General features: G+C 44.2%; 1 protein-coding gene across 4 annotated transcripts in view; it reads left to right on the top strand.

The window, feature by feature from the left end:
- LOC143149884 (glutamate receptor ionotropic, kainate 2) overlaps nucleotides 1–5,533 on the top strand; it is a 247,214-nt gene extending 241,681 nt beyond the window's left edge. For 2 of the 4 annotated variants that reach the window (XM_076317675.1, XM_076317673.1), the window contains 2 exons: nucleotides 4,307–4,610; nucleotides 5,395–5,533. In XM_076317675.1, the coding sequence (XP_076173790.1) occupies nucleotides 4,307–4,610; nucleotides 5,395–5,401 (311 nt within the window). In that variant the 3' untranslated portion in view covers nucleotides 5,402–5,533. Of the gene's footprint in view, nucleotides 1–4,306; nucleotides 4,611–5,394 lie in introns of those variants that run through there. The other 2 variants (XM_076317674.1, XM_076317676.1) reach the window with 2 other exon arrangements.
- The last annotated feature ends 7,437 nt before the right edge of the window (nucleotides 5,534–12,970 follow it).

The raw sequence follows: 12,970 nt of genomic DNA, 5'->3' as shown, positions 1-12,970 counted from the left end.
TTCAACTTGAAAAAACATCCGTGCGTTTAAAATGGATAATTAAATTTCAAACTATTTCGAAAGTGAATCGCAGAAGTAATTCTACAGTTTTGAATCGGTTGTGTAGAAAAAGAAAGGAAATGTGAATTTTTAGATTCTCGATCGATAGTTGTCCAAGTATCCGACGTAAAAAATTTTCAATAAACAAACCCCCTGGAAGCTACGGGAGCGACTGTAAGAGCACGGTAAGTTTACAGGTCCCGCGTTTATTAAAACCCTTTCGAAGTTCGAAGCGTGCCTGTAAAACTGTATTCTTCTTCAAGGGATTTTTCATACGGGGCGGGCCAACCGAAAACGACTCGGTTCTTCGATCCGTGCAGCCGTGCGCAGCGAACAAATTCCATTTGCATAAAAATTTCAGCGTACCGTTTTTTCGTATCGCTGCGATATCGCGGCGTCAAGTAACTCGTAAAATTTGATTCGATCCAGTTCCACGAGAATAAGGGTGGAGAGGCTACTTGTCGTTACACCTTCGGCAAATATCGGTCCTGGCGGTTAGGTTCGCGAGAGAATAGAGTGTTCGTTAAACAAGATTGGAAAGGGAATGTGGTCGACCCCAAAGCGATCCAGTGGTGTCGAAACTCCCGTGAATGGCGCTCCTGATCGCGGCGGAAGTGATTTTTCCAGGCTGCGTCACATTCTCGAGCCCTGGTTCACGTGTACAGAGCCAACGGAATTTCTAGACCGCGTGGTCAGAACACCGAAAGAAACGATCGCCGATATTCCAGCTAGAATGGGAAATTTTGACATTCGTTCTCTCGCGATAACATTTTCCAACGTATTATCTCGTCGAGGGATTTCCAGGAATTTCACTGTAAAGGAACACGACGGTTAATTAAGGAGGGAAATATTTGAATTCGAATAGGAATACGTACGAATCTAATTCGGGGAAATCTTACAGTAGGAAGGAAATGTTTAGTAGATGTCGAATTGTGTAATTTGTTACTTTACGATTTGGTGATATGCGAGATTGTACGGGTGGAGTTTCTCTGAATGGGTAAAGAGAGTGTAGGATCATCAAACGGTTAATTTGTTGCTCGATAGTCACGCCGTGTGTCGAAAATACTGAAATACTTTCCAATATTTTCTTACTTCGGTAAAAAGTATAAAATTCGTTTTATATTGATGTTATACGTATAGATAGTATATCCTTTAAGTTGCATCATTTTTTAAATCTACCAAAGAAATATTTCCAACAAAGTTGATCGGCCGAATTCAGTCTACTGTGTAAATAGTTACTAAAAATATCCAAACAATGTTTCTTTCCATTCAAAATTAAGCTCGCTTTCGCTTTTTCTCAACTGTATACTTTTGACTTTAAGACTCAAGGTGACTTTGAGAAAAAGAACATTTTCAACAAATCAATAACATCGAAGAATACAACCAATCAAAACTTGCTTAACTTTAAAAATTCTCTGATAAGTCTGAACAATGGTGACTTAAACAATACCTGTAATACCTGTTGTGTTAATGGTGACTTAAACAATACCCGTTCAAATACGAATCCATCCCGTGTGTGTAACACTGTCGATTTCGACGATTCGAAAAAACAATTATTGCTCCAATATCGAAGTTCGAACAACACCGTGTTACAACGTTCAGAGTCGTTGGAAAGTACCATCCCGACCTGTGGTATGATCGAGAAACGTCGCGCGAAACGACCAATGGTCGAAACGAGTTATCGGAACTTTTTCGCGTTCGAGTCTCGTGAATTTTCTCGCCCGGGGGGAACTCGGTGGAAAATATCATACAGAACTAACTTCGGGAGGAATTCCTGCGGGATTGGCGCGATAATACTCCCTCCTTCTCGGCTATCTCGTTCGAAACGAACCGTATGACACTCGTAGCCCCACCATTCGCACCGTTTCCCCCCACGCGACGGTTAAAGTTTAATTACAGTTCGGGGTGGGTCAGGATTAGCGACTCAATCGAATTTCATCGACGAATACGGCACCCCTCGTCCCGGTGGCACCGCCACGAGATCGTATTCCACCTTCGGAGGAGAAGAAAGGGTGAGATCGTAGTATCTCGGTCTCGTCTCGACACACCCTCTTCGAATTCCACTCGTTTCCCTTTCGATGCTTTGATCGGTGTTTCGAAACGACGACTGCCGATGTCAGACAATGGCCGTGGAAAATGTACCGCGGTATTCCAAACTTCCCCGGTACGCGTAAACGATGTTTCTCCGCCTTCGATTTGCGTATCGATCCGCCTCGATGGAAACGGAGGTATTCGACGCCACTTCAGACGATAGTCTGGGATAGATAGCCTCGGTTGGATGGGGTTTTGCGATAACGCAACCTTGCGCGTTCACGGGGCCTTGTTTGTGCTTCTTTTTCTTTTTTCTTTTTTTTTCTTCGCGTTACGGTTGTAACGTGTAACGATCCGATCGGTGGTAATCTCGAGAGAGGATGTTTCGTTATTGGGAAAATGTGAGAGTAACAGGAATTGTGTACAGAAAAGCGATAGAATTATTTTAACCGAGTCGATGTATGGGACAAGTAGCTTTAGTTCGTTACAAAGCTTTGGGGGAGGATGTATTTTATTTTTGAGAAGAATAAAAATAAAGTTGAAGGTTGATTGGATTTTATTTAATAGTTCTTAGAACGTAATAGAATTATATTAAATAGGGGCAGTGTGAAATATTGGAGATTCTTTTCAATCGTAAACGTATTAGTTTGACTGTTGGAGTAAGGGAAGGTACGTAGTTAAACGACTGAAATGTCTGGATTTTCTCTTTTCGAACGAAATATACATCGACGCGTTTTGAAGTTTTTCAAAATCGTGGCGAATGAAATTGTATATCTGTACATTTGCAGTACTTGTACAGAATTTCGTCCAAAGCGTCTCACGAAAGTTTCCTCGATCAAAACCGCGCAGCAATTTGAAATACTGTAGCCATTGCATGTTACCCAAAAGCAACGAGAGATCGAACAATTTTTGGTACAAAAGTTCAATATTGAATCGCTCGGTTTAGATACAGACCCGGCAACCTTTGTGGCCAACAAGTCGAAACGTTTCGTAACGTTTTGAAATACGACGAAATCCCATTAAAACGCGTGACTCTTTTTTCTGAAGAAAAAAGATCCATCGAATCCTCGACGAGGAGTGCTCCATTCGATATTTTATCGAAATTCGAGTCATCCGTGTATTTTCGTCGCGCACAGGTCTTCTTTCTTTCCGAAAAGTGACGTAGCTGAACAGACGGTGAATCAATACTGAGTGAGTCAATGAGAACTGTTATTCAAAGTAACTCGATGTTTATAACTTCGATCGAGTAACGTTTGATAATCAAGGGGGCTCGTCGTACAAATACCTTATTAATTCTCTGTGTTATATTTTTGGAGATAACAAGGTGACCTTGTGTTTTTCAAACGTCACTATCTTTGAGAGTCTACTCAAGGTCGCCTTATTAATCGTTGAAACAATATATCTTTCGTGTCTGCATTTTCAAAGATATCAAAGTAACTTCGAGTATTTCTAACGACACTATTTTTGAATGTAAACTGAAGCTTGCCTTACCAAATGACACTATCTTTGAAAGTCAACTCAAGGTTGTCTTATTAATCGTTCAAACAATATATCTTTCGCGTCTCGCATTTTCAAAGATACCAAAGTGACTATAAATATTTCTAACGACACTATTTTTGAAAGTGAACTGAAGCTTGCCTTGCAACCATCGATCGTCCGAACAGCCCTGAAAGAAATATACGCTCGAATTTAAAAAACTCAAGGTCATGTAATATCTCCCAAAATGGAAACCAAGAACTCTTAAAAACCCAATCGTTCCAGTCTCCCGAAATACGATAATACTCGCACGAAACTATTCTCGATCGAATCGACGAACGATGGACTTTCGATAAGCGTTCCCATCGACTCACCCTGTGCGTGCCACGTATATCCCGAATGGCGGGAAAATTCCAAGGGGGAACGAACCGAGAGACGCGCGAAAGGTGCGCGTGAACGAAACGAAGGTCTTCTGACGATGAATTCCAGTCGGTTCTCGAAATATCTGACGATCGAGGCCAACGATCCGACCATGAAACAATCAATTCGGGAACACAGCGCCACGTGACCCGGCGATAACTCCTTTACGAGAATTTTAAAAACTTCCCCGACAACTTTTAACGACCCCGAACTGGAAGTTTTAATAACTCCCTCGCCCGCGGCCACGTTCTCCGGGTCTAAGTACGACGGGGTGGGGGGTTGTTCACGGAGAACCACCCCTCGCCCAATATAGCTAACACCTGCGTCTGCTCTCTCTCAGCAGGAAGGTGGTGCGTTGTCGATGACGGAGATGAAGAAATCATTGAGCTTCGATCAAGTAGCGGCGGCCCGTGGCGGGAACACCTAGCACAGGCCTCGTCCTCATCTTCGTCCTCAGCAGCCGCAGCAACAGCAGCAGCAACAGCAACAACAGCAACCGCCACCGTGCAAAGCCACGCCCACGCACACGCGTCACATACACTGCCACTCACATTCACACAGTCACAATCACAGCCATACGCACAAGCACCAACCACCCCCACCGAGGCAGAGACGGGGTTCTTCAAGCATCATCTTGGGTCAAGGTCAGTGGGGCTTTTTTTCTTTTTTTCTTTCCTTTTTTTTGGGAGTACTTTCAACGTCGAAGAACAAACCTATATTTATATTGGGTTGTTCGGAAAGTCATTTCGTTTTTTTTGGTGAAAATGAAACACGGTTTTTTAGAGAGTATAAACATTTTATTAAATTATATATTCTCTACTTTGGAAAACGAAATCACTTTCCGAACAACCTAATATACATATGAAAATATGTCAAAAAAGAAACCTATATTCATAGGTTAATAAAATACTCATAGAAAAAAATATATACGGGTATAATTATATTTATACATATGGGTATTTAACAAATGGTAAATTGCCACTTCTTTCTCTCAACATTTTCACTATTACGTTATTTTTACATACGATGAGTTCGACACAGTATTTAAATTTACCCAGTTAATTAAAGAAGACACTTTCGTTGGTCTGGGTTAGGTCTTTACTTAACCCTTATTCGATCCTTAAATTTGTGACCTTTTCCAAAATGTACAATCGACTCCAGAACAAATAAATGACAAAAAAAAGAAATCTTACCTTCGATTCCAATGCAAATACACCAGTTACGTGAAAAATAGAATTACGCGCAAGACGATTGAAAAATGAGATCATTTCGTAAATTTCATAAAATCGCTTATTGCTTTCGCTCCACGAAACGATGCTCTGCGATATATAAAAGAGATAAAACGAAGAAACGGTCGTAGCAGGTAGATTCTCAATATTTTCTTCCGCTGTGATAATTCACCCTGGCAAAAATAACTGAAATCCACAGGAGGTGACCACCCTGAGAGTATTCTCTGGAGATTCGACTGCGACCTGGCGGGTGAGCCGGACGTGGTGATATCGCCGCCCCCACCGCCACCCCCGCCCTCGGCGGCAGTATCGAGGACCACGACCCTTTGACCAATACTCGAGGAGGTGCCGACAGGTGTGCCCGTCCAGAAGGAGCTGCCCACCCAAGCCTCCCTGGTCGTGAACGTGGTCGACCAGAAGGAGACCTGCTTATAGCATATGTAGTCGTCGGGGCGCGCGTGTCGACCGCAACGCGGCCAGGCCGACGCCTACGGCGACGTCGGATCATCGATCGAATCGTTCACGTGACGGTGTCGATCGGTTCGCGATCCATCCAGCGACAGCCGTGGACTAGCCTCGCGCTGGAGCGTGTGCCAACCCGGGTCCCGTTGGACCGCGGGATTCGCGTGAATCTGAATTAACGAACAGGACCCACCGTAACAGAGAGGAAGGACCATCGTGGAACGAGAATCGCGGAAGGAGCAACACCCCCCTACACCGTGACAGTCGGGAGTGGGGGTGGAACGTTTTCAAATCGAGGACGAGAAGGTTTCCAAATCGAGGAACGAGAACGTTGGAAATCGAAAAACGAGAATATTGGAAATGGAGGAATAAACGTATCAGGGGAATCGAGAACCGAAACGTTGGAAATTGAGAACCGAAACGTTGGGGAATCGAGAAAGTGAACGTTGGAAATCGTGAATCGAAACGTTGGGGGACGGGGATCGAGAACGTGAACGTTGAAAATCGAGAACCGAAACTATGGTTGAAGATCGAAAACCGAAACGTTGGGAATCGAGAACGGGGAACGTTGGAGATCGTGACGTGTGGAAAGCGACACGTGGGAGAGAGGATCGATTGCGAACAACGGATAGAAACCGAACCGGGCGAGCGAAGCTCCGATCGGAAGTTCGATCGAATGTCATCACGGTCCAGCACGAACTTCGAAAGACGTTCACCCGGTCAAACATATCGAAAACGAATTCGAGAACGGTTTCACGGGGTCTGCTGGGAAAACGATCGAAGACAATAACTCCATCCACGCTCGCGTTGTCCCTGACGACCGATGTCTCGTCCCCGAGATTCGATCCAGAGAAGACTAGCCTCGCGAGTCCAGGTTACGAAACGTACGATCGACGCGAGATCGAAGGGAGAGATGGTAAATCGATCGACCGCGAAGCGTGTGATTAGACTCGGACCAAAAAAGCAACATAGTGATCACTGCCAAGAGCTAGCCTAACGTAGTCAAACGGTTTAGCGCCGGTGTGGAGGGAGGCTCGGTGATATTCACGGCCTAAATCACCGGTCCTCTCGCGATCGATTCTGAGAAAGCTACCTCTCCGTAGGAGGTGTCAACGTTGCTGCGAGGAACAGGTTCGAGGGGTAGCAACAGTGTCCATTGTCGCGTGTAATTCTCATCGAGTGCCACCGATACCCGATAGGACACCAGGCTGAGGATTCGTCGGGGCCAAGAGGATTCGACGAACCTGTATCAACAACGAGAGATTGCGATCAGAGACTTTTTACCAACCGTGAACGTAGACAAGGGCCTAGGATGAATTTTCGTCTTCCGCGGGGTTTACGAACGATGATCGAGACGACAGCCTCTCCAGAGCCTCTTCGAGCGGTTGGTTCGATCCAGCTATCCATTGGACAAAGTACAAAATTTCGAGAACGCTTCCCGGAGGATCGTCAACCGATCTTCGTATCCGGGCAGGATCATCGGTTTAATAGTTAATCGAGATACGTGGTGGAGGGACACGGTGACCACAATTTTCCAGACGTTTTCTACGACTAGGAGGGCTAGGTGTCGACGAAGATCAAACGGGAATGATGTCCCGTGAGGGTGAGGGGGGGTACGTCGAAACCCCCCTTGTATCGTAGAGACGCGACGACCGAACTGTTCGACGATCGGTGAACTCACGCGAGAGTTTCACCTAACGATTCGTCGATAGCGAGGTGTACGCGTTGACGTTAGTTCACGGCAGTTAAGAATGCCACACATAGACGAGTGCGTAGCCGCGCGAGAGACCCACAGTCGTATTTTGACACGATCGACGGTTTATTATTAATTACGGATACGACGTTGTACAGCGAGTGTTTTTCACGAATTTCGAGGACGAAACGATCTTGTGTACGCATAATATACACGATTACAATGTACACGGGTAAACGGGAGGGGGTTGACGCGAGGACGGTGCCACGAGAGGGGGACGATTTATCGATTTATCGTAAAGAAACACCACGCGCTGCTTATATCGCGTAGGGGCGTGGAAAAGATACTTCCCCCCACCACCATCGACTCGTTCCTCTTATCGTGTAGCGCAGGAGTAATTTATAAAGACCTTCCGAAAAATGTACATTTCTCTACGGAAACTCTCCCCACGGTTCCGTTATTTTCTCCGCGCCCCCTGCGTGGAATAAATCGTTACCCCCTCGTGGCCCCAACCTCGAAGAGATTCGTTATTAACAAACCCGGGGGCGGATGCGGGTGCGTGATCGAGCGTGCCGAATGGAATCGTGCCAAAAAAAAAATAAAATAAAAGAAAAAATGAAAAGAAAAAAAAAATAAACAAAACTGGAAAATGGGAAAAAAAGACAAAAAAGAAAACCGAGTAATCGGCGCCGCCAACGTCAGGACTGACAAGCAGTCACGACGCTTTTGAGGTTCGTACGTGGATATACACGATGGATGAGAACGGACGCGAACGTTTGTGTGCTGTGTGAGCTCGCGATGCAACAACGGGCGTTTCGCGAGAGAAACGCGAGACGAGCCGGATCGATGCGTTCTAGTAAATTGAAACGAGACGTTTGAAAATTTTATTTCTTCGATTCGTGCGCCGTTGTACCGCCCACCCACACCCCCACTCCTCTCGGAGGCTGTCTTGAATACGCGTGGATGTCGATACGGAAACAATGAATTTTCGCGGCCGGGTGATTTATTTTGTTCGAAACGAAACGCAGCCGGGAAAACAGATTAGGAAAAGTTGACAGAGGCTCCGCGGTTAATCGAGATCCTTGCGTAATTGCTTCGCGGGATCGATAATCCCGCCCACCTTCCCCCCACCCTGCCTCGTGACGAATGAATTCTTCATCCGCCCGAATTAATTGTCAGTCTCTCGGCTCGGCGTCGAAATCGAGACGCGTCGGATTACGTGGCCGGGCCGCGATTTAAAAATGGCGAAGAAATATTGCTTTCGGATGTTGCACAGTTTCTCCGGTTACCGTTATTTAAATTCATCGCTACGATCAATGGTACACGACGCGATGAAAGCGTTGCAAGTCTGATCGGGTATTACGAGTTAATAATTAATTTAACAGCGATATCGATTTTTATTTCTCTTCGTTTCAAACAAAATAAATCGTTCCTCGAGAGATTAAAGGCAGAATCCTCGAAAGACGTAGAAGAAGCTGAGCTGTTGGCAATAGAGATTGGGATAGAGTCGTTCTCTTTATCATTCTCTTCCTCCTCTTTGTCATCTCACCCGTCCCCTTCCCCTACGATAGGTATAATGGCGCGCGTAATACAATTTTTTCGTTTCGGTTATGAACGTGGTCGTAATCTCAGAACTTCGTCTTATTCAAATTGGGAGGGGAGGAAGTGGAGGAGTGGTGGTAGACACAGGGTATCGCCACGATTGCATATTTTCTCCGAAATACGTTTCGTGAGTGGAAGGGGGGCAGACAGCTGAGAAATAAGCATAGAAAAGCAACGATACTCGTGTGCGCGCTGTGCGAGACACTGGGTCAACAGAGTGTTCAGAAGTTCGTGACTACTTGTCCGCGTCAACACTGGTGTTTGCCACTATTCAATAAATAAATTTTATTTACTTAATCGACCTAGACAATTTCTACACTTGGCGTAGCAGTCGGAAACACGTTGACTTCCTTTTGCGATCGGGGCCCCGAGAACTCGAAGACGAGGCGCTGCTCGAGGATTCGGGAGAGGGTCGAACACGGAAACGCAACTTTTAAAAATTGTATGTCTCGAGGAACTGTTAAAAAAACAAACACTTTTGCACTTATTCGCGAGATAAAGGTTAACGGGCGGAAATATCGAGAAAAAAATCCTATCGGCTCGATGTGCTCTACAAAAGGAACAAAAATGTCTAATACCATTTTATTCTAAACCGAATATTTCTGGTCGATAATTCGATTTTCCTTTCGTGCGTGGCGCGGCACCTACCACTCGCGTCGTCATCTTGTCACTGACCGCGCGGCCATCTTGTCACTGAGCGCGCCGTGCGAGACCGGGAAAAGAAATCGTTTTTTCGCGTGTAAATATTTGTCTTAGAGAAAAATCGCATAAGACTATTTTGTTCCTTTTATCGAGATCTATGAGCAGATACCAAAATTTTAACCACCTAAGATGGATTTCTACTCGCTGTCTAATGATCGATACGATTAATACGAGCCACGATTCGACGAAAAAAAAATTGTGTTTTCCCAACGATCTTCCAATTGGTTGCATTGAATAAAATTTCTCCCACGAGCATCGTCCCCCCTTTCAATTCTCCGTTCTCCGATCGAGTGATTGTGATACGCAGTGAATCGTCGACTTAAACATATCTCTCCGAAATAACAGACAATTAAATGTTGTTATATACATGTTTTATTGAATACCTCTCAGTCACTCTTTTTTCTATTCCGTGCGTGATTCAATCATGCTGGTCCCCCGTCGGTGATTCGAAGACGGTCGAATCATTTCTCTCGGACGTCCCTTTCACGATCGTTCGACGAGAAGAATAAATGACTCCGGTGATTCGTAGCTTCGTTTCATACGGGGTGCGAATAACCGTGGTGGTTCTAGATCGATCGGGACAGGATGCCACAACTACGTCACGAGACACCGACGCCGCGGTTGACAGGATGACAAGTCAATGCAACGTTTCATCAATCACGTCTCCAATTCGTCGATACATATTCAGCGCGTACAACCCTTCCTTCGCCTTCGACGTCACCGTTTCGTTTACCATGGCCATTACATCATTTATGCAAATCTCGTTCCCTGGCCAAACCTATCAACGCCGGACCACCGTCAGTATCTCGTCAAACGAACGAGTTTACCTAACCGTGTTCCCTTCGAACGTTGAACGAGAAAAACGTCGACAATTCGGCTTGGAAATTACGCTCCTTCGAGTTTTACAATTTGTAACACGCTCGAATTCAACGTTAACAATTTTAAAAAGTACGACGAACGGATCACACGAAAAGCGGGAATACAAAAATCGAACATTTCTTTTGTCACTTTTCCTCGTTCCTCGGTTATTGTTCAGATAAAATACGTATAAAAATTGTCGCAGGTACAAGGGAACAGTTTCGACATTTTTTCAAATGGATCTTCGGGAACTTAGGTTCCTTAAAAAGTAATGACCCCTCTACTGTTCGAAATTGACACTCTCTATTGTTTCGTTATTCGGTGAATGTTTCATCGAAATTTCGCTAAAAAAAATATTTATAGTCACGGGAGTTGCGCTCAGTTCCGCAAATGCCCTGAATTCCGAACGAGAATTTATCGACGGATATAAAATTTGTAAAGGTATTCGTATCGCGAGCGGAATGTAAAAAGCAATTGTGTTTATCAAGGAAGTATCACAATTTTTTTCATTTGTTTCGACTTATTTTCCCGATATTTTTTCACGGAATTGTGCTCGCGTCGTTCGGAATTCGAGAGCACCATTTCGTCGATGATTAAAATTTTTCGGATAAATCGATACGGAATGGGTGAACAATTTCGACAATAATTTTTTTTCTTTTTTCTTTTTTTTTTTTTTAACAAATCGAAACTCGACCGTCCACTTAACGATCCTCTCCCATTCTCCGGCCATGGTGAACAACTTGCTTTCAGGTCTACAAAGTGACGTTACCTTTGGTAAGTAGAGTGATTCTTTCCAGGATAATGCAACGGCTGGAATTGGTCGGAAATTGGTCACCCACGGAGTGTCGAGCCTCCATTTATGGCGATGCAATGAATTTCCTTCTCCCACTTCCCTCTTAGAGGACGCCAATTAAATTTGTCGAGATAGTGACCGACTTTCACCGGTTGAAAATTGCATTCATTTGACCGAGTCGCGTCAAAGGGAGCCCGTTAAAATCTCGAGCAATTCGTCGCCCCCTACAGGGAAAGGGAAGATGAAAGGTGTGACGGAAATGAGGGGAAGCACGCCATGGTACGGAATAAAAATCGCCCACGGTCATGGAAGCTCCGTTAGAATCGGATCGATTCGTACTCGTTAATTTTTACGATATCGCGGGGACGATCCAGTCGAATTTCGTCCACCATTCGTTTCGATTCGTTTAACGAGAATTCGTGGCCGGCGAATTCGTTTCGCGAATGAGAATCCCTGAAAGTGTTTCTACTTCGTGACAGCGAGGAACGCCGGAAAATTGATTTAATCGTGCTTTACGCGAGTTACGCGCAACTGGGTGGTTCGTAGCTTTCATCGAAGCTGGAAGTATAGAAATCGTGAAGGGAAAAGTTTCGTGATCTCTCAACCCTCTGTTGCATAACGCGACCAATAGGGCGGAAGAATTCTCGTGGAATTCATCGGGGATATTTTTAGGGATCCATGGACGCGAGAATCTCTTATTTTAATTCTGAGCGTTGATTAATCGACAGATGTGTGATCACACCGGAGTTGGTGATCGATGTTTAGAATTTTTGGAAAGTAAGATTCATGCAATGGAGGGTTAACAACGAGGAAGTTATACTAAGTGTTCGATTAAACGAGCACGATACAGTGAGTAGATTAATAAGTATATACCAGCTCGATGATTGATTACACTTAATTGCTAACGAGATAAATCTACCACTACGAACTATATCGCAAGTTGCGATACGTCACTGTCAACTACAACATTACCTATCGTTAATACGCCTGATCTAAATATTGTTCGAGACTAACCACTAACCCCCTAGTGCATGACCGTGTAGCACTCGTCCTGTTGTTTAATACTTGAATACAAAATATGTTTCCAAAGGGAGAGTGCCTTTAGAAAGAGTTTGTATAGAGGGTAAATAATATATTTTTATCGCCACAGAATTGTCGATTTTCTATCCTCTCTGGATCACTTTTCTTTAATTTATTAGACATAAGCGATTCTGATTAATTCCTTCAAAAATTCTTGAAGAATTTCACGCGTGAAATGTCAAAGAAATCGATAGTATTTATCTCGAGAGTGATCATTCGTGAGAACCGAAAGAAACGAAAAGTATTTGATTCGAGAGTGGTCATTGGTGAAATTGAAAGTCGTTGAAAGTATTTAATTAAAGAGTAGTCGTTCGTGAAACACAAAAGAATTCAAAGTATTTAATTATAGGCTGGTAATTCGTAAACTCAAAGGAATCGAAAGTATTTAATCGGAGAGAGTATTCGTTCGTGAGAATTGAAAGGAGTTGAAGGTATTCGATTCGAGGGTAGTCGTTCGTGAAAATTTAATGGAATCGAAGGTGCTCGAAGAGTAGTCGATCGTGAATACTCGAAGCGATTAAAAATATTTAATTCGTGATGAAAGGGGTCGAAGCTAATATTTCTCTCCACGAAGAGGAACATCGC

This window comes from Ptiloglossa arizonensis, chromosome 8 (genome assembly GCF_051014685.1).
Source record: "Ptiloglossa arizonensis isolate GNS036 chromosome 8, iyPtiAriz1_principal, whole genome shotgun sequence".
Lineage (NCBI taxonomy): Eukaryota > Metazoa > Arthropoda > Insecta > Hymenoptera > Colletidae > Ptiloglossa > Ptiloglossa arizonensis.
The sequence above is the reverse complement of the archived record's forward strand: the minus strand, read 5'-3'. Positions and strand labels throughout refer to the sequence as shown.